This window comes from Sceloporus occidentalis, unplaced genomic scaffold (assembly GCF_023333645.1).
Source record: "Sceloporus occidentalis isolate IW3139 unplaced genomic scaffold, rSceOcc1.0.p SCAF_348, whole genome shotgun sequence".
NCBI classification, from domain to species: Eukaryota; Metazoa; Chordata; class Lepidosauria; order Squamata; family Phrynosomatidae; genus Sceloporus; species Sceloporus occidentalis.
Window position 1 is genome coordinate 505,591 of NW_028317328.1, and position 25,270 is coordinate 530,860.

General features: G+C 41.4%; 1 protein-coding gene across 1 annotated transcript in view; it reads right to left on the reverse strand.

Moving 5' to 3' along the window:
- Positions 1-25,270, reverse strand: part of LOC149274086 (pachytene checkpoint protein 2 homolog) — a gene marked incomplete at its 5' end in the record, with an annotated part of 100,480 nt that overhangs the window by 47,581 nt on the left and 27,629 nt on the right. Inside the window, 2 exons of the mRNA XM_089505850.1 lie at positions 16,427-16,533; positions 17,236-17,322. Coding sequence (XP_089361976.1) covers positions 16,427-16,533; positions 17,236-17,322 — 194 coding nt within the window. The remainder of the gene's footprint in view (positions 1-16,426; positions 16,534-17,235; positions 17,323-25,270) is intronic.

The following is a 25,270-nucleotide window of genomic DNA, read 5'->3' on the forward strand; positions in this document are numbered from 1 at the left end:
AATGGTGTCGCTGGAATGCCTCGATCAGGAGGCATCCAGCGACACCAAACACTTACCTTTCGATGGGCTGTGACCGCTCCGGAGAGCGGTCACAGCCACAGCTGCCGATGATCTTCGCCATCAAGCAAGATGGCCGCTGCCCTGTAACAGGAACCAACAAATTTTAAAAGTTCGCTAGACGGTCCAGACCATCTAGAGAACTTTGGCTCCACTTGCAGGTTGAATACAGGTACTGCATTCACCATGCAAGTCAATGGAAGCCAGCTTTCTAATCACAGTGTGATTAGTAAAAATAAATTAAAAAATAAAATAAAATTTATAATAATTAGAAAAAAAATAGTAAAAAACTAGTAAAATGTAAAAATCATTTCCCACTGATGTCAGGGGAACCTCCAAGTTGAAAAAAAATGTTAAAATTTTTTTTTTTTAAAAGACAAAAAAAAAAAATATATATATAAAAAATATATTTTTGTGAGCAAGTCCTAAAATTAGCATATTAGCTTAAAACAATTCTCGCATGGAAAGAGTTAAAATACTGGCATATTAAATGCCCGTGGGGTGTCTACTTTTAAAAAAGGTATGATTTGATGGGGTAAATTGAATTGGCCAGGTTCAACAACGTCCCAATTAACACCGGGGGAAGGATGGCCACACACCTAATTTCCAATTAGAAAAATGCACACGTACCAAATGTGGCCTTTTAGTTCCCACAAAAATGACACACCCATGCATGTGGGATATCACTGCACTCAGGAGATGTTGCTGAACACATTATGGGGTGTCGTGTGACAGCGGCATATACCAGGAGCTGTAAATTCATACATAAAGTAGGTGTGTGTGGGAAAAATACACACACAAAAATACTACTGCAAACTTTGAAAACATGCTGGTGGTAAAATGTGTGCATGCAAAGAGTTAAAATACCAGCATTTAAAATACCCTGTGGTGTCTAGTTTTGAAAAATATATGGTTTTGTTGGGCACACTGAAATGGCCCGGCTCAAAGATGTACCAAATAGGGCATGGGCAGTGGATCCCCAAATGCCAAAGTTCAACATTGAAAAATGCACATGCCCCAAATGTGGCCCTTTTGCCCCCAAACGGCCAGGCAAAATCATTCATGTGAGGTATCGCTGTACTCAGGAGATGTTGCTGAACACATATTGGGGTGTTTTGTGATAGTGACATATAAGAGAACTTTTTAATTCATACCTGAAGTAAAATGTGTGTGGAAAACCAAATGCAAAAAAATGACTACCACAAAGTTTGACAAAGACTGGTGGTAGATATGGTGCATGGAAAGAGTTAAAATACTAGCATTTGAAATACCCTGGGGTGTCTAGTTTTCAAAAATATATGGGTTTATTGGGCACACTGAAATGGCCCGACTCAAAGATGTACCAAATAGGGCATAGGCAGTGGATCCCCAAATGCCAAAGTTCAACATTGAAAAATGCGCATGCCCCAAATGTGGCCCTTTTGCCCCCAAACAGCCAGGCAAAATCATTCATGTGAGGTATCGCTGTACTCAGGAGATGTTGCTGAACACATATTGGGGTGTTTTGTGATAGTGACATAAACGAGAACCTTTTAATTCATACCTGAAGTAAAATGTGTCTGAAAAAACAAATGCAAAAAAATGACTACCACAAAGTTTGACAAAAACTGGTGGTAGATATGGTGCATGGAAATAGTTAAAATACTAGCATTTGGAATACCCTGGGCTGTCTAGTTTTCAAAAATATATGATTTGATGGGGTAAATTGCATTGGCCGGGTTCAAAGATACCCGAAATAGCACATGGGGGGAAGAATTACCAGATTTGGAAAAAATGGCTTTGAAATAGCAAAACGCTACCTGTACTTATTGCCCCATAATGGGTAGAAAAAAGCAAAAAAACATAAAAACATTGGGTATTTCTAAACTCAGGACAAATAGTAGAATCCATTTAGCAGGTTTTTTCATTACCTTTTATAGATGAGTAAAAGATTTTTCAACTAAAAGTTAGAAACAGTCATTTTTTTCTAAATTTTTCACCATATTTTATACTTTTTTTAGTAGTAAATAATATGATACAATCAAAACAATGTCATCTAAAGAAAGCCCTTCTTGTCCTGAAAAAAACAATATCTAATGTGTGTGGGTTCAGTAAACGGGAAAGAAGAAAACTACAGCTAAACACAAGCAGCGCAGAAATGTTAAAAAGGCCATTGTCACGAAGGGTACAAAAAGTAAAATCAGCCTTTGTCACGAAGGGGTTAAGTAAAACAATGAATGTGTTATGTTCCGGCTTTCTCGGAAGGTAGAGTTTGGTTAGAGCACAGAGACAGAAACTTGATTATGTAGTTTAATCTGACAAATGTCACAGTGCTTATGTACAAAACATATATACACAAAGGTATCCTCAAGATGACCCAAACCCAGAATAGAACACCATCACCCTAAATTCCATATCATAGGGGAGTTACCATCTGTGGTCATTGAGGCTGAACCTGAATTAAATTATGGCAAGGCTTTGGTATGTACAAGGTGTCAGTCTGTGTGGCTTAAGAGGGCAAACTGTAGACTATAAAATACACCTTGCCAGGTTAACCCCCTCCATTGCCAAACCCCTGTGTTAGCCCAACACAGGCTCTGCATGACAAGGGGGCAATCCAGCAATATCAGTCGGTCAGACAGAGTATGCTGTAGTAGGTCCTCTCTATCTTCGGTGTTGATGTGTTAAATTAGGGAGCACTGTGGACCAGCTTAGTGGTTTTATTTTTTTCTGCCACTTGGAACCTTATGATTTAGATAAGAACTGCATATATACACTCACTGGCCACTTTATAAGGTACACCTGTTCAATTGCTTGTTAACACAAATAGTTAATCAGCCAATCACATGGCAGCAATGCACTTAGGCATGTAAGCGTGGTCAAGACAACTTGCTGAAGTTCAAACCGGGGACTTAAGTGACTTTGAACGCGGCATGGTTGTTGGTGCCAGATGGGCTGGTCTGAGTATTTCAGAAGCTGCTGATCTACTGGCATTTTCACGCACATCTCTAGGGTTTACGGAGAATGGAAAAAGAGAAGATATCCAGTGAGCGGCAGTTGTGTGGACGAAAATGCCTTGTTGATGTCAGAGGTCAAAGGAGAATGGGCAGTGTAAAAGATTCTAATAAACCTCAATTAAGAAATGGACCATATATAATTATTGGTATAGGCAATAGTTCAATGATAGGCTTCAAGGTTTCCTTGACCTTAAAATATGGAATGAAGGATTTGCTGAACAGGCATTCTATAGATAGGATAGTAACTTGCTAATGCAGGGTATAGTTGTAACTCTAAAAGGGCATTACAGTATGCGTACAGCCACCACCTAAAATAGGGTCTCGACGTGTAAAGATCTTAGTGAGCATGTTTACCCAATTAGGTGAAGACCAATAGACTGACAAGACTGACATCATTATTCAAACTGTGTATATAAGTTAAGGCCTTGGAGAAGCATAGGAGGAGAGGTAGAGGGGAGATGTACTTGCCATCCATGTACTCTTCACGTCCCAACACTCCCTCCCTCCATCCTCAGGAATGCATAGGACAGATGTCATGAACTAAAATTCCTCTCCAAGGTTTTGTAAGACTCGTTTTGTATTATTTTTGTTATCTACTTTTTATATTCTTCTTCTATTTTTGTTCGTATTAAATGTTTTACCTTTGTTTGCATCTAAGTGACTCTGCCTATTTTTGACGCACATACATTTATATGTGTTCCAATTATTTGAAGTTTGTGTTTGGCCCTATATATATATACAATTTATTACATATCTGGCGTGCCAGCCCTGCGTATTTTTTCCTGACCTTTGCCCTCCAGCTTGCTCAGGGGGAAGGGCAGATATATCTGTACACTTTTTGCAAACTGTCGGGAGATAATTAAGAAAAGAACCTTTGAGGATACAGACTTCCAGATTTTATTGGAAAAACAAGTGCTAAGAGACGCTATTGACGGCAGACGCAAGAAAGCCATACAGCGTGATACAACAGCCACTCAAGGAGAGTTCATTAAGAAGGGTAAGTCATGGATTTTATAAAAACTTATGCTAACAAAAGTAAAATAACTTTTCAATTTGATAATTGTCCTACTAATGCACAGTTATGGGCTAGTATGTACAAACAATGTGAGCTAGAGAATATGAAATTGGATAAGAAATTGTTATGTATTGATAAACTTAAGAAGAAACTGCAAAATGTCCTAAGCATGTTTAAAACGTTTAATGAATTGATTGTGGAGGATTTACAACCTAGACAAAGTATTTGCACGATTAACAAAGTTGTACCAGAATCTAACCCTGATGACAGTACTGACGACTTTAACAGCTGTCCCGACTGTTTTGTTTTAGCTCAGCAATTAGAGAACTTGGAGAGAGATATGGACAGACAAACGGCTAGAATTAACTCAGAATGACTGTCACAAGCCACAAACTAATCCTACTAATTCTGAATAAATTGATACTACTAACCAAAGGTTGATACAGAAGCTCAATTAAGTGTGACTAATCAAGCTTTACCTATAACATCTAACTCACCTGTTTGCACGATTGTAGGTTTTAGTGGTAAAGGTAATACTTCAGCAACTTTGGTTACTGGTGTTTTGTTTGAGATTCCTGGCTATTTGTGTACTGAAATTGATATCTGGCATTGTCCTAGCTCAGAAAATATCTTAGGGGCTGATGTAATGAGAGAACGAGGCTGGGTCATTGACTTAGGGAATCAAGTGATTTGGAGAAGTAATAACCTTAAAGGGCCTGTAGTAATTGATCCAAGTGACTACAGTGTAGTGGCCGTCATCAATTTAATTGAGGCGGTATCCCCAAATCATGTATGGCCACAAATGGATTGTAATGACTTGACTCTTGTAGAAATTGTGCAGAAACATCCCTCGTTATGGGCTCAATCTAAGAATGAGGTAGGGACGATGAAAGATGTTGTTGTCAAAGTGGAAGGAACAGATCCCATAGCTCAGAAACAGTACCGATTGCCTCCAGATTCAATTGAGCCTTTGTCCAAAATTATTGAAGAACTACTTCAACAAGGCGTCATACGCAAATCAAATTCGGTGACAAACTATCCGTTATGGGCAGTTAAGAAACCAGATAATTCTTATAGAATGCTTCTAGATCTGCGTATGTTTAATAAATGTACCCCAAATGTGGCACCAATTGTAGCAGATACCCCCGACATCATGTCTCGATTGAATGCTAAGGCAAAGTTTTTTTCGGTACTGGATATTAGTAATGGTTTTTTTAGTATTCAGATAGAAAGGAGTTGTCAATACAAATTTGCTTTTACTTTTCTGAATGAGCAATATGTATTTTGCAGATTACCACAAGGGGCGCACATGTCACCTAGTCTGTTTCATCAGGCATTGGCAAAAGTATTATCAAAATTCTCAAGGCAAGATTGTATTCTACAGTATGTTGATGATATCTTGTTGGCAACAGAGAGTAGAGAGGAACACCTCACCTTGCTAGCAGAATTGTTTGATCTGTTGTACGAGTCAGGATTGAAATTAAATCCAAGGAAGGTCCAATTACTGAAACAAGAGGTTCAGTACTTGGGAGTTTTGATAAGTCCAGGCCAGAGACGTCCTTTGCAGGAAAGAGTAGCAACAGTAGCAGCTTTGCCTGTACCTACAACTTTCAAAGCTTTAAGACAATTCCTGGGACTTGTAAATTTTTCTAGAGACTTCATAGAGGGCTTTGCTGAAAAAGCTAAACCCTTATATGACTTACTAAAAAGTACTGATGATGACAATTTGTTTGGTCCATGGGGAGATGAGCAGCAGAAAGCGTTTGAACAACTAAAACTTGATTTACAGAGAGCACCAGCTTTGACAACTGTGTATCCATCTAAGCCTTTTGCTTTACAAGTTCATACCTCGGAGACGGCTGTCTCGGCAGTTTTACTGCAGCTACAGGGAAAGGAATGGAGAATAGTTGGCTATTTTTCCAAACTCCTTTCACCTGTGGAAAAAGGGTTTGAAACGTGTGCAAGACATCTGGTGGGTGTACACTTTGCAGTCAAGGCGACTGAACATATTGTTGGGTTTAACAAACTAATTCTGCAGACCCCTCACTCCACCTTGAAATTGCTTCTTGAAAAAAGTATCCCAGGAGTGTCACATCAAAGATTTGCACATTGGTTGTTGTCTTTATCTCCAAAACAGATTGAAGTGGATCATAAAGCTAAAAATGTGCTCCCTCAACTAATGCAATATGAGGGTGAATCACATGAGTGTGTTGAGACATTTCAGGGGGATTTTCCATCTCTTTTTAGAAAAGAAGTAGAGGAAACTGATGAACCAGTATTTGTAGATGGTTCTAGATTTTGTTTGAAAGGACAATATTATACCGGATATGCCATTTGGTTTCCAAAGAAAGGCCGAGCTATTCAGCACAGACTACCAGGACATTTTTCTGCACAGAGAGCAGAAATTGAAGCTGTTAAAACAGTATTGGAAATTAATGAGAAAGAAAATAATGATCCTTTGGTAATCTATAGTGATAGTTCATATGTTGTACGTTCACTAACAGACTACTTACCTGTGTGGAAAAAACGAGGTTTTGTGGATTCATCTAACAAAATCTTAAGTCATGTTGATACATTGCAGACTATCTTTGAGCTAGCTTCTAAAAATCCTAACCGATATGCTATTGTCAAAGTACCTGGCCATAGCAGAGGAACTAGTGATTTAGCTTTGGGAAATGAGAAAGCAGATTCTCTAGCCAAGGAAGCAGCTTTGATAGGAGAGATAGTGATGGAACTAGAACCGTTGGAAGTACTACCAGTAAAGAGTAAGGAAGCAAATTTACCTTCATTTAGTGATGAACAGATGAAAGATCCGTTCATTGTGGAATGTAAGAATAAAATAACACCTCCTTTTGTTTGTGAAAATGGAGTGATTTGTTATGAAATGCAAGGTAATTTACTTCCAGTTGTGCCTAAACACTTGCAGACGGAATTCACCCGCTATAATCATGAAAGTTTAGGTCATGTGGGTCAGCAAAAGTTGCTGGAAATTCTCAAAGAGAAGTTTTATTGGGACAAAATGGAGGACTCTGTACAAAATGTTGTTCAGTCATGTCTCATTTGTGCTCAAGTAAACCCCAGGCCTAAAGGACAAAAGTCTCCACTTCTAAGAATTGCACCTGTAGATGGTTCGTGGTCTATACTGCAGATTGACTACATAGGTCTCCTACTTCAGGTAACCAAGGTCTCAGGTATGCATTGGTTGTGGTAAATGTATTTTATAAGTGGGTAGAATTGTAGCCTGTCAGGAATGATGATGCTTTGTCTACGGCAAAAGCATTAAGGAATCATGTTGTACTTGGGGAATCCCAAGGATGATTGCTTCTGACAGAAGGAGCCATTTTACTGGCAAAGTCATGCAGGCTGTTTGCGCAATCCTGGGGGTACGTCAACAATTCCATGTTCCATACCATCCTCAGTCCGCAGGTATTGTAGAAAGAATGAACAGAACGATTAAGTCTAGAATTGCAAAAATGTTACTTGATAAAGGAAATAGTTGGGTTGATGCAGTACCTCTAGTATTGACGAGTATTAGGGGAACGAGCTCCTCAACTACCCAGTATACACCTTTTGAATTAATGACAGGAAGGAAAATGCCATTGATCTTTCCTCATGAACCGTTTTTGTCTACTCCACAGAAAGATGCCATTGCAAGAACTAAGTGGTTACAGGTACTTCAGGATAATTTAAAAGCAATCCTTCCACACGCAGCGTCTAGAATGCAGCGTATGGTACCGCCTCACTCTTCTAAATTTGTGAAAGGAGCATCAGTAATGATTAAGACTTTTAGAAAGGCGGGACCGTGGGAAAGTAATTGGGAAGGACCGTTTGAAATAATCGACACTATGGGTCAAGTTATGATCCTTGTTCAAAGGACAGAAAAGACTGTGAAAAATACCCGTAGGCAGCAGAAGCTGTGGGTACATGTTGACCAGTGTAAATTATATGTTTCTAACTAAATTCTGTTCTTGCAGGAACACAGTTCTGCAAGAAAATGGAGGAACAAAACTGTTTACTATTGGACAAAGAACCTCCAAAGAAACAGCAATACAAGAAGCGTGACATCAAGATAGCGTGCTACATATTACTTCCATGGTTGTTGGTGCTGAGTTTTTTGATTGCTGTGTTGTTTGATCTATACCAGAAGCCAATTGGAATTGATGATCCGACAAAGGATTTACCACAGGAGACATTGTTATCACATAAGATAAGAGAAGTTCAAGTGGATCGACTCTTGACATCAGACATTGATACATCAAAAGACATTGTTGGACAAATTAGATTCGGTTATGGCTCCAGAGATCAACCTTGTTTGACTATATTTTTTGAGCATACCTCAGAGATCACGGTTCATGCAAAAGTAGGACCAAAAGCCAAATTCACACAGTCACAGGGGAATTATACCCATAATAATCAGACAGGTGTTTGGGAATGTCATCCTACTGAGTCCATGTGGTGGTTTATAACAATTAAGGGAGAAGAACATGCACAATGGACAGGTGATGTTACCAATGAGATGTTAACATCAGGGAAAATGGGAAGATCAAAGACAGAGATTTGGCATAAAACAGTCTTATGGTAAAATCTTGGATCCTTCACTGCTTTCTATATCAGCAGGGGATGATGATTGGACTAGGGTTTGGAACTTTCAGGTGGAAAGAGAAATAGCTATGGTCAAAGTATCTTTTGTGTTTACGGTAACTAATTCTATAGCACCTGAAGTTAGAGTTAATCCCCATAGTGTGAAAAGCCAAGAGGAATTGAAACCTATAGAACTACAATGTGGGACAAGGTTACTATTACCCCAGGAAGCATCACTCGTTTGGTCAAAAGGGAAAACATCTTTAGGAAGTTTTACAAATAATCCAACTCGTATACTTCATAAGGGTCAAATGGGGGATGTACATTGGAATGGTATACATTTTATGCTTAGAATAGATAGTCCAACTCGTAAAGACTCTGGGATATATGAATGTTGTGTATTACTGAAAGGAGATTACAAACACTGTGACAGAGCAAATGTCAGTGTTTGGTCCCCTGAAGACAATTTGTGTACTGGTACTAGACTCAAACCATCCAATCCTTTTCAGGTTAATTACTTTCAATCTAAGCCATTGTTGAGGAATGGATCGTTTGTAACCCTAGTTTGGACTTTTAACATGACTGATTGGAAAATATCCACTTGGTTTCCTCAATGTTTGTCACACCTTACTAACATGGAAAAAGGTCTTGCTCAATGGTTTGGACAAAATCCATTGAGAATGGCAAGAAGTAGACGAGGTATTATTGAGGGAATCTTGGGGGGTGTTGGTTCGGTAGGAAGCTTACTTAATACTATGGATATAAATACTCTTAAATCCGATTTGGGATCCGTGAGTTATGTTGGAAGTCAGGGAGCAAAAGTACAAAAAGGGTTAAATCATTGGAATATTGGAAAAAATGGTTCTAAGTTCTGCTACTGTGATTGGGTCGTCTGTATCTCACTTACAGGATGCCACTTTAGACTTAATAGAGAGTCAAGAGGAGAATCAAGTGTCAAGAGCATGCCTGGAAATACAGATAGAATATTCCACTAATCTAAAGATGATTGCACAGGCTTTACAGAGTGGTATTATACCTTTGGGTTTGTTGAAAAGCTTACCTGACAAATATAGTTTTGGTCTGGGTCATATTGATTTGTGGATTAATAAATGGATGGGTTGTGATCAGGATTTTTGTATTGGGACATCTTTAATCCCAGTGGCAGGAGTTGAACAAGTAGTGGTACCAGTAACAGTTTTAGGAATTCCAGTCAGTGACACACAATTGATTCATTATAATTTAAGGTATACAGATTTTGTATTTGATGGGGAAAATCTGGAACAATTAGATGTTTCAGCTTGTCTTCATTTTGTTTCTAAAGTAATATGTCTTCCAGGGCAAGAAAAGGTTGTCTATCATTCTTGTTTTCACAATCATTCATCATGTGAGGCCAGGATTGAAAGTGTTACATCTATGCATGAATTAATGACTCAAGTAAAGATAGGGAAAGTTTGTTTTCAAGTAATGAAGGAGGAGTCATTGGTCAGAGCATTCTTTTCAAATTGTATGCATAATGAAACTCTTCACAGAGGATTAAATTGCATAGAAGGTGATTTGAAAAAGTTGGAGATAGATGGGAAAAAGTTTAATGTCTCCACTATAGGCACAGAGCGTTTAAAAACACTACCTCAGCAATTTAATCTGACACAGATAGACCATTTTCCTTGGAAAACATGGACAGAGGAAATGAAGAAAGATAAGGGATTATTGGCCATGTTAAAGCAACAATTGAAAGATGCAGAAATTGTTTTCCAACATAAACAAGGTGAATTAGAACAAATTCAACATCAATGGAATGATAAGTCTGGAGTTAATTGGTGGTCAAATTTAAAAAAATCAGTAAATATGTGGTCACAATCTTCGGTAAAATCCGCAGCTGGTAATATATTGTTAAATCCAATTGTTATTATAGCTATACTTGTTTTATTATGTATTGTTTATCAAAGTTTTCTTATGTGTAGAATAAGTAAGATATATAAACATGTTAAGTATGAAGTAGATAAGGGAGATGGAATATTAAGGGAAATGATAAAAAGAGCACAATCCTCTCATTCCATAACAAATGTAGAGAAAAGGGTGTCTCATGCTAATGATTATCATATGGTCCCAGGTAAAGTGTGATGTGATTGTAGTATAAATGTGATACGAATGTGATACGAATGGTGAGTAAATGTGTGTATTTGAAAATATATGATAAGGATATTATCCTATCATCAGGGGGAATTGTAAAAGATTCTAATAAACCTCAATTAAGAAATGGACCATATATAATTATTGGTATAGGCAATAGTTCAATGATAGGCTTCAAGGTTTCCTTGACCTTAAAATATGGAATGAAGGATTTGCTGAACAGGCATTCTATAGATAGGATAGTAACTTGCTAATGCAGGGTATAGTTGTAACTCTAAAAGGGCATTACAGTATGCGTACAGCCACCACCTAAAATAGGGTCTCGACGTGTAAAGATCTTAGTGAGCATGTTTACCCAATTAGGTGAAGACCAATAGACTGACAAGACTGACATCATTATTCAAACTGTGTATATAAGTTAAGGCCTTGGAGAAGCATAGGAGGAGAGGTAGAGGGGAGATGTACTTGCCATCCATGTACTCTTCACGTCCCAACACTCCCTCCCTCCATCCTCAGGAATGCATAGGACAGATGTCATGAACTAAAATTCCTCTCCAAGGTTTTGTAAGACTCGTTTTGTATTATTTTTGTTATCTACTTTTTATATTCTTCTTCTATTTTTGTTCGTATTAAATGTTTTACCTTTGTTTGCATCTAAGTGACTCTGCCTATTTTTGACGCACATACATTTATATGTGTTCCAATTATTTGAAGTTTGTGTTTGGCCCTATATATATATATATTTTATTACAGGCAGACTGGTTCGAGATGACAGAAAGGCAACAGTAATGCAAATAACCACTGGTTACAACCAAGGTATGCAGAATACCATTTCTGAACGCACAACACGTCAAACCTTGACGCAGATGGGCTACAGCAGCTGAAGACCACACTCTTCGGGTGCCACTCCTGTCAGCTAAGAACAGGAAACCGAGGCTACAATTTGCACAGGCTCACCAAAATTGGACAATGGAAGACTGGGAGAACATTGCCTGGTCTGATGAGTCTCAATTCCAGCTGTGACATTCAGATGGCATGGTCAGACTTTGGCGTAAACAACATGAAAGCATGGATCCATCCTGCCTTGTATCAACGGTTCAGACAGATAGCGGTGGTGTACTGGGACATTTTCTTGGCACACTTTGGGCCCCTTAGTACATTACATTTATTTATAAAGCGCCGGCAGATTACGCAGTGCTGTTACAATCAGTAGAACAGTAACAAACTGGTGCAAAGGAGAGGAGGGCCCTGCTCTTGCAAGCTTACAATCTAGTCAGTGGTTGAGGGGGAAGTGAGACAATAGGAGAGGACTGCTTGGATGGGGATGAGTTGATCTGGTTCCGATGATGTGTTGAAGCTGTTGATTGTTCGGATGGCTTGATTATGATGGCTGGTAGTACTGGGAAGGAATGTTTTACGCTTCCCTGAACAGGTGGGTTTTCAGTGAAGTTTTGAAAGTTGCGTATGAGGCAGACAGTCTGAACCGAACATGGAATTCCACAGGAGGGGTGCGGCGCGGGTGAAATCCTGCTTTGTGCAGTGGTACTTGGTATGTAGTTTCCCTCCAGTTTAACTCCAGTGTAACTCTTAACTGCCCACTTATGAAGAGTCCACTGGGGGTAAGGCCACAGCAGCTACATTTCCAAGCAAGCATGTTTCTAAGTGAGGCCTCGGAATTTATATTTCTGCCTCACAAGTGGTCAGGTAAGGTGATTGCATACAGGAGGCAGATGTTTCACACCTTGGCTAACAAATGCAATTAAGCTAGAATAGAGGGCACCAAATTTAACCCTCTGAGAGCAGCAGGGTATGGAGATATGCAGGATAAAGACATACTGGGTAGAAAACAGGGGTAACAGCAGGAAATGAGGGGTTCAGGGGAAAGGTGTGATAGTCATAACTGTAAGAGAAGGAGATATGGCAGACATTAGTGATTGCCAGAAGAGTAGTTGGATGAAAACATGAAGACCAGGGATGGATGTCTGGATAGTGCAATGTAACTCTTAACTGCCCAGTTATGAGGAGTCCACTTGGGGTAAGGCCACATCAGCTACATTTCCAAGCAATAGTACCAATTGAGCATCGTTTAAATGCAACAGCCTACCAGAGTATTGTTGTTGACCATGTCCATCCCTTTATGGTCACAGTGTACCCATATTCTGATGGCTATTTCCAGCAGGATGATGCACCATGTCACAAAGCTCACATCATCTCAAACTGGTTTCTTGAACATAACAATGAGTTCACTGTACTCCAATGGTCTCCACAGTCACCAGATCTCAATCCAATAGAATACCTTTGGGATGTGGTGGAATGGGAGATTAGCATCATGGATGTACAACCGACAAATCTGCAGCAACTGCGTGATGACATCATGTCCATATGGAACAAAATCTCTGAGGAATGTTTCCAGCACCTTGTAGGAAGTATGCCATGAAGAATGAAGGCAGTTCTGAAGGCAAAAGGGGTACCTAATAAAGTGGCAAGTGAACGTAGGTGGTCTCGGTAGAATGTCAAAAACTGTCAAAAATGGTTGGTTGGGTGCATACAATCCGTTCGAGAAGCTTGGAGGTGAGAAGATGATGATAAATAGCACAGTAGTTGGACAGATCATGGCTACGGGGATGGCTTTTTCAAGATTGGAGTTATGGTAGCATTTAGAAGGAGGATGGGGCATATCAAGTAGAGTGGGAGAGATTGAAGATATGGGGGCTAGTAGATAAGTAGGATGAAAAGGGATAGGGTCAAAGAGACTTGGACAAAAGGAAGGAGAGAACAAACCATCTGCAGTGACAAGAAGTTACAGAGTCAGAGGAAGAGCAGTGCAGATCATTAATAAAATCAAAACGATCTGATGTGAATTAAGTATGTGGCAAAGGGTAGTAAGGGGTAGCTGTGATAGGGCAAAGAAGGGAAGTAAAAGTATTGAATCAGTGTTTAGTGTTATGAGACAAGGAAGACATAAGGGGGGAGAAGGTGGTTTCCTTAGCAAGGGTAAGAGTAGTAGAAATGTAGCATTAATTTATAGTGCTGGAAATCAGGCATAGAATGAGATATCCACCAACTATGTTTAGCAGCGTGGGAGCGTCGAAAGTGTTGTGTGCTAGGGTTGGAAAGGTGAGCATCATGAAGAGCTAGTAGTCGTTGAGGGTACATCCTCAAAAAAGGTGTGAGGGCGGAATTATAGAGAGAGGTAACTACATTACAAAGAAAGTGACAGCAGATAAGAACCATTTTGCCCATCTAGTCTGCCCAACCTCTGAATACTTTCCTTAGTCCCTTATCTTTTAGCTTGCTTAGCCTTATTCCTATCCCATGCTTGCTTAAACTTCTTTACTGTATTACCGTATTTGCTCGATTATAAGACAAGGGTTTTTTCATAGCAAATGCTCTGAAAAATACCCCTGGTCTTATAATCAGACCTCAAATAGGTCTGACTATTAGACGACTAAGATCCAGATCCCCTGCAGCTGCAGGGGACCTGGATCCTCCTGTCTCCCCGCCCCACTTACCGGCGCTTCTGAGTCCCTGGTGTGTAGCCGGGGCAGCGTGTAGATATCTACGTGATTCGCGTAAACAACTTACGCTGCAGCCGGGGTTGTCTGCGTCCATTGCGCAGACCTTCCTCGGCTGTCATAGATCAGAGTTCAATTCTGACAGGCGGGGAAGGTCTGCGCGATGGACGCAGACAACCCCCGCTGCTAGCCACACCTCCTTCTGGCTGCAGCGTAAGTTCTACACACTGCCCCGGCTACATGACAGGGGAGTCAGAAGCACCGGTAAGTTTGGAGGAGGGAGGGGGAGGGAGTGTTAAATGGGGGGCATAAGGCATTTCTGGAGGCAGAGTGGCATATAGGTGTATAAGGCATTTCTGGAGGCAGAGTGGCACATTGGGGGTCAAAAGGCATATCATGGGGCACAGTGGCATATAGGGTTAAAAGGCATATCAAGGGGCACAGTGGCATTTAGAAGGTTAAAAGGCAGATCATGGGGCACAGTGGCATATAGGGGGTATAAGGCATTTCTGGGGCAGATGTGCATAACTGAGAAATAAAACCAAAATATTTCTCAATCATAGCTTTTATTTAAAAAAATAGTTTACATCAATTAACATTTACTGGTAAAACTTTTTTCCTTTAGGGTCGTCTTATATTCAGGCTTTTTCTTTTTTTCCTAAATGAATATTCAGATTTGGGGGGTCGTCTTATAATCGAGCAAATACGGTAATCTCTATCACTTTTGTTGGAAGGCTATTCCATGCATCCACTACCCCTGTCACTAAAGTAATTTTCCTGATATGACTTTTAAACATTTCCCTATGTGGGATAGTGTCAGACACTAGGCAGTTAAACAGTTTAAATCTCTCAGCTCCTTCAGTATAAAACATTCTACTGCCAGTGTTTGTCTATTGAGATGGCTGTACACGTGCTTGATTTTATACACAAAGTAAAACATATTTTAGTACACAATGAAAGTCCAAATCGTAATATGTTATGACAATTTACCTTAATGACCAATTTAATCTACTGTGAAATTTCTGTTTTGTTTGGCCCATCCTAAATGTCTAGAAATGGTTTAGAGACTGCTACTCTCCTATGAAGGCCACACATTACATACTGCTCTTCTGATAGTGTGGCCACTTTTGGATGAAAATTACTTCATTTCAGAAAATGTCAGTGTACTGCTCCCAACTTCAACTTCACTGAAATTTGGAACTGGGATTTTCAGCACTCAGGAGAACAATTTGTCCTCAAATTGGTTTACTAAAATTCTTTGATTACAAAAAGGTATTTCAGAAAATGTCCTTCTTCAAATGCCCTTGCAAGAACACTAGTAGAAGCACTAACAGAACCATAGTAACAAGATTAGCATCAGATGTGAACCGCTAAAAGACTATAAAACTCTAAATCATGTGTGCTAGGATGTTACCTGAAATATATAGCAAATTTATCAGCAAATGGCATGGGAATTGGATATTCATATGGCATTCAAATGGCAATTTCACCGTTTTTAAAGATAAAAACTGATTTGTCTAATGTATTAATGTGAATAATAGATATCAAATTTCCACTACTTTGTGATTGTGGATTTAGGACATATAAAGAATCAAAGTAAAAATAGGACTCCACACTGACAACTGTTACATTGACCCAGATTACATATGGACATGGAGGGGGCAGTTTACTGGGTTATTTTGAGGGTGGCTTAGACTATTAACCCTTTGCTGTCCAATATATTTTCTATGTGTGCCAAGCAGGTCTAATTTAATGTTTGGGGGGAAAAAAAAAATTATACAACAGTTATATTTTCTTATAACTACAAAGCAATTAATAAATACTACTCTAAAACCATATAATTTTCATTTTCTGTGTCACTTGAATCCGAATTACTTTAATTACCAGGGTTATAATCATCTTCACCACTAAAATCACATCAGAATCACTTTGTTATAATAGTCTGACTAATTCTTCCTTATAATAGCGACATCTAGTGGTCACTAGGAAATCCAACATTGAACCACAAGCTATAAAATGTTTGGGTCGGATATATTCCGACATAGGACCGCAAATGTTTAATAGGCAGAGGTATAATTATTTAAGCATGACCAGTTAAAAAACGCAAGCTTTACTGGATCTGAACTGCTTACCGTTTTATCTGATCTATTTGTGTCAAAACAGCATTTACTACACGAATGGCATCAGATGGTTCAGTATTTCCTTGGGATGCATTTCGTGCAGCTGTAAGGCTTTCAACCTGTATGAAATCATTTAAAGAATGCCGAGACTCAAATAAATAATCAAATTAGACCAAACTGATGTAAACATTTAAACAGTTGAAGCAGTAAAGAAAATCATCTCATAATAACATTGTTGAATGTTCAAAGGTTTAATAATTAATTGGGACTACATAGGAAAGCTTAAGCCCTTTGCATCCTTTTTTTATGTTGGTCCAATAAAACGTATCCCACCTTCTACTAAAAATTGCATCGTTTCTTGACATGACTATATCAATTTTCCTTATCCAGAAATAAATAGTAATCCTTCCAATGTATCACTACATTAAGCACTGAGGTGCCAGACACGAGACTAATGACTAAAAGCTGTTTTACTAAAAGCATAAGATGTTCCTTTGCCAAGATATGTTATTTATAATACAAATACGGTTGTTTTATTTAAAATGTTTATCATTGGGATTAATTAACTAAATGGAAAGTTATCAGTTATACAAAAACTACTGGTTTTAACTCTCTCCCTTTAGTATTAATTTTGAAGAGCAATGTCATTTGCAGGACAGAAAGCTGTAAGTGTTGAAGGGATATGGCCTGACTACACCTCTTACAGATATTTAGGGCTGGAAATATGTAAATGTTGCCTAAAAATTATGATTTAATTATTGTTTCATGTTATGTTCTTAATAGGATAAATGTTAACTATACACAGAATGTAAGAAACCTACCTCATCAATCAACACAAACACAAGAACTTCTTGGTCGTAAATCAGCTCATGAATCTTCTGAAACATCTTTGTTACCAATTTTCCACTCTATTATAAAAAAAAAATACATTTGATAAATAACAGGGGGCTTTTTGTGTTTATCCTTATTTGTATAAAATATATATACTGAGATACAGCTTCATTTACAGCCATTAAATTGAAGTTATAATGTAATAACTAATGTATGATATTTTATCTTTGGTTGGCAGTTTCACATCAGCAGTTTTCTTCTTTCATGTTTTCACTTTCTACAAGATACCATACTATCACTAGTTGATGTATATAACGTTATGCTTAGAACTTTATACAGTTAGATATGGCATGTTAATGTCTTCTCTGATTTCTATTGCAGTGCTTTGCTGCCACTTATTGGGAGTCATTAACAGGAACATACTCATTGATTTCATTAGAATTATTTTGACCGCTAAAGACATCAATCAGTGGCAAGAAAGAAGAAAGAATGATTTTGCAGCATGGCTGCAAATTTTGTGTGGGTTTTTGATTGAAATTGCTTAGCTGCATCTCCTGATTACATAAATACCCCACATCCTTAGTTTTTTTTTTTTTCTTTCTAGAGGGCCATATCCATCCCTTAAAAATACTACCTTATAGGGTAGTATTTTTTATAGTTATGGCTTAACGAGTTTGGGGGTCGTGAACAGGGGAAGGATGGTTATACCGTTTAGATGTTGTGTTAGGGAAATGGGATGTAAGGGTTTTTTCTTTTTTTCCATTAACTTTATTATATTACGAGAAATCATGATTTTGGGGACAGGAAGGAAATCGTTCCCTTTGGTAACAGTGACAACATTACACATAAAGATAATTTAAAAAGCCCCAACATCCCATTGCCCTTGCACTACATGTACAAAATATAACCCCCATTCACTATCCCCAAACCAGAAGCATTAAAAATAATATCCTATAGGGTACTATGTAAGGCAGGGGTGGGGAAACTTATGCCAGGGGCCATTTATATATTTATAACATTTGCAAGCCATACAAAATCAGCTTAAAAATGAGTCCCACGTTGTATGTTTATCCCACAGATAGCCCTCCCTTTAGTATTTATTTAATGTGATGCCCCCAGCCAGCCCCCCTTGTGATTTAATGCCCCATTGCCCCTATACCCTTGTGTATTGCCACCCAGCCCCACCCTTAATGTCAGCTCTCACACCAAGATTACATTCACAAGACTTGCCTAGCATCCAGACAGAAAGCACAGGACTTGCCATCTTTTCCCCCTGTGCCATCCCTGCTTTAACCAGCCTGCCTGTCCCATGCCCCCTCACTTACACATCCATGCTATCACACACATATTCGATCATCCACATTCACTCATTCCCTCATCTACAGATACTCATTCACAAGTATTCCCTCAGATACTCATAAATTTACTCAATCACACATTCATTCATACACCTTCCTCCACCCCCTATCTGAACTGCAGATCTCCCGGTGCCGCTCACAAACTTCCGCACAATGGACTAACTCCGACGCACTGTTGCGGTCATCAAATCGATCTAGTATTCTCCCACCTTTGTTCCACATCTTATTTCTCCAACTCTCCCATCTGTCTGTCTGATCACAGCCTGCTTACATTTAATCTTGACATATCACACACACCTTCTCTACCCAAGAAACCACCACAATCCTACCGTACCCTCCGCAACCTCAACACTCCAGCTTACAGATACACTACGGCCACTCCTCTCACATATATCCTCCTCCTATCCTGACACCGCTACAGCTCAGTATAACCATACACTAGCCTCAGCCCTAGATATGGTTGCCCCTGTAACTGTACGCAATCCCCCACACCGCCCACCTCAGCCATGGCATTCCATACAGACGCGCCTCCTTCAAAGGTGTTCATGTACCGCCTGTGGAGGAAGTCTTGTTCACCTGAAGACTTAATTCACTACAAATTCATGCTCTGTTCCTATACATCGGCCTTCAATCTCTCTAAACAAACATATTTCATTTCATTAATCACCTCCCTTTCCCATAACCCTAAACATCTATTCTCCACTTTTAACACCCTTCTTAGGCCCACAGCGCCTCCCTTGCCCTCCAACTTCTCTGCCCAAGAGCTTGCCACCTACTTCAAAAACAAAATTGACACCATCAGGGTTAACATCCTACCCCATAGTGTCAATCATATGGTACCTCAACCTCCCTCCTCGCCTCAATCCATCCTCACTTGCTTCAGCCCAGTTACACCCATTGAGGTTTCCAAGGTCCTGTTGTACTCCCACCTCACCACCTGTCCCCTCGACCCTGCACCTTCACATCTCCTACCCCCCCTGTCATGCCACGGCATGAGTAACTGGGGCTTGGCACTGAATGGGTTAAGGGATTTGACTGAGGCTAAGTTCATTAACATTTGTGTACACCGTTCCTTTTGGAGCCAGAACCCAATATAAAACTTGATTACCCCATGCTGGGTATTGTCACCTTGGACAGGAAGGGATGCCTGTGGAAGAGTGAAGGGCCAGACATCCTGGCTACATCTCCCTGGGGTATGGAGACAGGGTATCAAGGTACACAGGGTAAAATCATAAAATCACTGAATGCATAATGTACAAAATATGATGGGTATATAACTTTTAGGCCCCATCGTACATTGCATCCTTATGCCTGTGATGTGCTGGTTTCATGGAGACCAAACATGCGATGTAGGCATGACCATAGCAAGTGTTATGCGAACATGTCCTTGTGCCACCTGATACAGGTGTGGAGTTTGGTATGAAAATTATCACTAGGACCAGAGAATTATGATGATCCTCTGGTGTCATAATTATGCCAAGCTCAGCCTTCGTCATTACATATTTTGTGATCCCAGACCAAAGTTGAGCAGATATAACCCCGCCTTCAGAAGGTCATAGTTTGGAACACCCTACTCCCATCCCCTTGCTCAGGTAACAGGAAAAGGGCGGTCTTGGGGGGGGGGGGAAGAGAGATAAAAATGGTGGGCAATTGGTAATGGGGGAGAGCCTGTTTTTACCACCACAGAGACAACATCAAGGCTCCAAGGAAGTATGGTATGATACTCTGTTTTATCCCTTTTATTTTACACTGTTTATGTACTTGTACTATTTAAGTCTCTTTTTATATGCATTTTTGTGTAACAGCACTGTGACCCATTTTAAACTCAGATTAACCCCTTAACGACAATTGCCGGTCCTGGCACGACACGGAAAAGCATGTGCTTTACGACAATTGACGTGCCAGGACCGGCACGTCTTTAAACGGGTGCAGAAAGCGATCTGTTTTCGCTTTCTGCACCCAAAAAACGTTGCTGAATGCCTCGACCTCGAGGCATTCAGCAACGCCGCTATCGGAACGAAGGGGCCATCTCTGGCCCCTCCACGGGGCGTCAACATCCGCCATACTTTGTATGGCGGCGGACGCCCGTATTAAAAGCGTTTAGGAGGCGATCGACGATCGCCTCCTAAACTTAAATGGTGTCGCTGGAATGCCTCGATCAGGAGGCATCCAGCGACACCAAACACTTACCTTTCGATGGGCTGTGACCGCTCCGGAGAGCGGTCACAGCCGCAGCTGCCGATGATCTTCGCCATCAAGCAAGATGGCCGCTGCCCTGTAACAGGAACCAACAAATTTTAAAAGTTCGCTAGACGGTCCAGACCATCTAGAGAACTTTGGCTCCACTTGCAGGTTGAATACAGGTACTGCATTCACCATGCAAGTCAATGGAAGCCAGCTTTCTAATCACAGTGTGATTAGTAAAAATAAATTAAAAAATAAAATAAAATTTATAATAATTAGAAAAAAAATAGTAAAAAACTAGTAAAATGTAAAAATCATTTCCCACTGATGTCACTATCAGGGGAACCTCCAAGTTGAAAAAAAGTGTTAAATTTTTTTTTTTTAAAAGACAAAAAAAAAATATATATATATAAAAAATATATTTTTGTGAGCAAGTCCTAAAATTAGCATATTAGCTTAAAACAATTCTCGCATGGAAAGAGTTAAAATACTGGCATATGAAATGCCCGTGGGGTGTCTACTTTTAAAAAAGGTATGATTTGATGGGGAAAATTGAATTGGCCAGGTTCAACAATGTCCCAATTAACACCGGGGGAAGGATGGCCACACACCTAATTTCCAATTAGAAAAATGCACACGTACCAAATGTGGCCTTTTAGTTCCCACAAAAATGACACACCCATGCATGTGGGATATCACTGCACTCAGGAGATGTTGCTGAACACATTATGGAGTGTCGTGTGACAGCGGCATATACCAGGAGCTGTAAATTCATACATAAAGTAGGTGTGTGTGGGAAAAATACACACACAAAAATACTACTGCAAACTTTGAAAACATGCTGGTGGTAAAATGTGTGCATGCAAAGAGTTAAAATACCAGCATTTAAAATACCCTGTGGTGTCTAGTTTTGAAAAATATATGGTTTTGTTGGGCACACTGAAATGGCCCGGCTCAAAGATGTACCAAATAGGGCATGGGCAGTGGATCCCCAGATGCCAAAGTTCAACATTGAAAAATGCGCATGCCCCAAATGTGGCCCTTTTGCCCCCAAACAGCCAGGCAAAATCATTCATGTGAGGTATCGCTGTACTCAGGAGATGTTGCTGAACACATATTGGGGTGTTTTGTGATAGTGACATAAACGAGAACCTTTTAATTCATACCAGAAGTAAAATGTGTCTGAAAAAACAAATGCAAAAAAATGACTACCACAAAGTTTGACAAAAACTGGTGGTAGATATGGTGCATGGAAATAGTTAAAATACTAGCATTTGGAATACCCTGGGCTGTCTAGTTTTCAAAAATATATGATTTGATGGGGTAAATTGCATTGGCCGGGTTCAAAGATACCCGAAATGGCACATGGGGGGAAGAATTACCAGATTTGGAAAAAATGGTTTTGAAATAGCAAAACGCTACCTGTACTTATTGCCCCATAATGGGTAGAAAAAAGCAAAAAAACATAAAAACATTGGGTATTTCTAAACTCAGGACAAATAGTAGAATCCATTTAGCAGGTTTTTTCATTACCTTTTATAGATGAGTAAAAGATTTTTCAACTAAAAGTTAGAAACAGTCATTTTTTTCTAAATTTTTCACCATATTTTATACTTTTTTTAGTAGTAAATAATATGATACAATCAAAACAATGTCATCTAAAGAAAGCCCTTCTTGTCCTGAAAAAAACAATATCTAATGTGTGTTGGTTCAGTAAACGGGAAAGAAGAAAATTACAGCTAAACACAAGCAGCGCAGAAATGTTAAAAAGGCCATTGTCACGAAGGGTACAAAAAGTAAAATCAGCCTTTGTCACGAAGGGGTTAAACATTTTTCATCAGTTCTGTTTTGTTTTCTAATCGAATTCAGCCTAGAGATAGCCTTTTGTGTATATATATGTGAAGAACCTATGTCTGATCTTCACTGTTATTATTATTATTATTATTATTATTATTATATTTATTTGTACCGTTTGAATGTGGCTGCAGCTCCAGCCTTCAAAGAGACGATCCTATAATCTGGCTGGGGCTCTTAATCAGCCAGCACAGCCCTGTCTGCCCAGACGGCACCCGCACTACAGGGGGGATAACACAGGTGGGGGGGATAACACAGGTGGGGGGAACCCATTGTATCCCTTAATCCCCTCACCTGATACATCCTCTGTATACCGATGGGATTTGTGAGGGGATGTGGCTGATAGGATTGGGGGTTGGGTTCGGTGCACAGTGAATGTAAATTGTATATAAGTTCTGTGTGTTTGTAATAAAGGGAGTTCTGTTTTTAACCTCAAAGCATGAAGTCCTGTTTCATGATTGAGGGAAGTGCTGGTCTGTGACTGCTTTCTTCGGACAGCCGCAGCATGTCTGCTTAACTGGGAGAAGGAAGGAGCTGGCTGGCGGATGTGTCCAGTCTGGGGCACAGGACGATCCGTCACATTGGTGGCAGCAGTGGGATCTACTCCTTCCAGACCAGAGCGGACCAAAGCAACTAGCCGCAGAACAAAGTTATACCCTGGCGAGGAAGAGCCAAACGGATCCACAGATGGAATGGATTGAACAGTCACCGGGATGCGGGGTGACTTGGAGGGGAGTCGAGACCCTCGAATTGGAGACTCCAGTATGGGAGTTTGAGAGACGGACCCGAGCCCGGCTCGTGAGATGGAGAGCGGCCCTAGAAAAGTGGAGCGCCCACCAAGGTACACATCTGCCCACCCTAGAACAACGAATCAGGGACCAGGTGAATGGGAGGCCTTGTTCGGGGGACCTGCTTCTCCAGGTGAGGTTGCAGAGCTAGAGAGGCTGGTCCGACAGGAGATTGGGCTCGAAGAGGAGTACCAAGCCATATACTGGGAAGCCCGAGGCCCGCAGCGAAAATCCAGAAAGGCCCATTCTCCGGAAGGGATGGATGTTGGCGGGCCTGGCCTGTTGTGGGAGGCATTCGAGGAAAGGGGTGTCTTTGGCAATGGCAACATGGACCGATGGTGGGACATTAGTGACAAGCGCCGGAGAGCCCTGCCGCCCACTGCAACAAGGGAACTCAGCCAAGACCTTGAGAGACTAGTAGACAGAGAATGGTGTCTCGAGGCAGAATACTTGGCACTGTTCGAGGGGAGCTACGCCCTGCAGTGTGAGCCGACCGATGTCACAGAGCGAGCTCCGGAGGCCGCTCACTGTAATTGGCAAGCCTCCGGACTTGAAGGTTCAGCCACTCTGCCCCTGGTATTGCAGCCAGAGCCCGAAGAGGTGAAAGTGGGCAATCACTTTTGGGAGGAAGTCTTCAGGGCGATTATGGACCGCATGCAGTCGCCGGAATTTGAGGCAGCGGTCTATGGGTTTCCACTAGAGGCGGCAGAAGCGCCAACAGGGCAGAGGGACGCTGTTCTCTGCCCAGCACCATGCGCCCCTCCTACTCCGGCTGAAGCGCCGGCACCGGGGCAGAGTGCCGCTGGCCTCTCCTCGCCCCACAGTGAAAGGTCCCTGCCTGCTAGCAGGGACCCACCAGGGCAGTGCGACGCGATCCTCTGCCCAGCACCGCAAAAGGCCAGACCAGCAGAAGAGCCGGCCACGGGGAAGAGTGCTGCCGGCTTCTGCTCATCCCCCAGCACAGTGTTCCCGCCGGCTAATGAGGACCAACCAGAAGTGCTGGCACCCGGAGAGAGAGTCGCTGACCTCTGTCCTGCACCAGCAATCCTCGCTCTGGCTGAAACGCCGGCAACAGGGCAGAGTGCTGCTGGCCTCTGCCCGCCCCACAGCGAAGGGTCCCCACCTGCTAGCAGGGAACCACCAGCGGAAGAGCTGGCCACAGGGCAGAGTGACGCTGTTCTCTGCCCAGCAACGTTCCCTGCACCAGCAGAGGCACTGGCAACTGGGCAGAGAGTCGCTGACCTCTGCCCTCCACAGCTTACACCCCATTATCTGGCTCTCCCCAGCACGAGCATCTGGGAGGGGGCGCAGGCGGCGACCCTCCCCAGCGGCTGTCACCAAGTATGGGAGGAAGGGCAACCGGCACTCCTCCCCAGCGGCATGGTCCAGTGGGCAAAACGAGCCCCAGCTCGGAGAGCCAGGTAGGGGTAAGTGAAACTGCTGCTGCTTTGGAGTGGGCTCTTGTTGTTTGGGTCGGGGAATGTGGAGCTGACTCGGGACAAGCCCGTAGTCAGGGTAACCATGGGAGGGTTCCATCAGGTTGGGAAGGAGCCGAGTCTGGGCTGAGGGCCCAGAGGGGAAAGGAAGCCCTGGAGAAAGGTCTCCCATGCCTGCAGAGGAGACTAAAGAGGGCTGCCCACTGGAGAGGCTTCTGGGCTGGCCTCTTACCCTTTGACTACGGGCCAGGCCTAGGAGCCTGGGTGACTGACAAGGGGCTGCCAGGGTGCCCCAGAAGCCGCACGCCCGCTCTCCCTACCCCGCAGGACTAGAGACAGTAGAGGCCCGGTCATCCCCAAGCCGATCCGTTAGGGATCTGGCTGTGTCTGCCGGACGTTTGCACA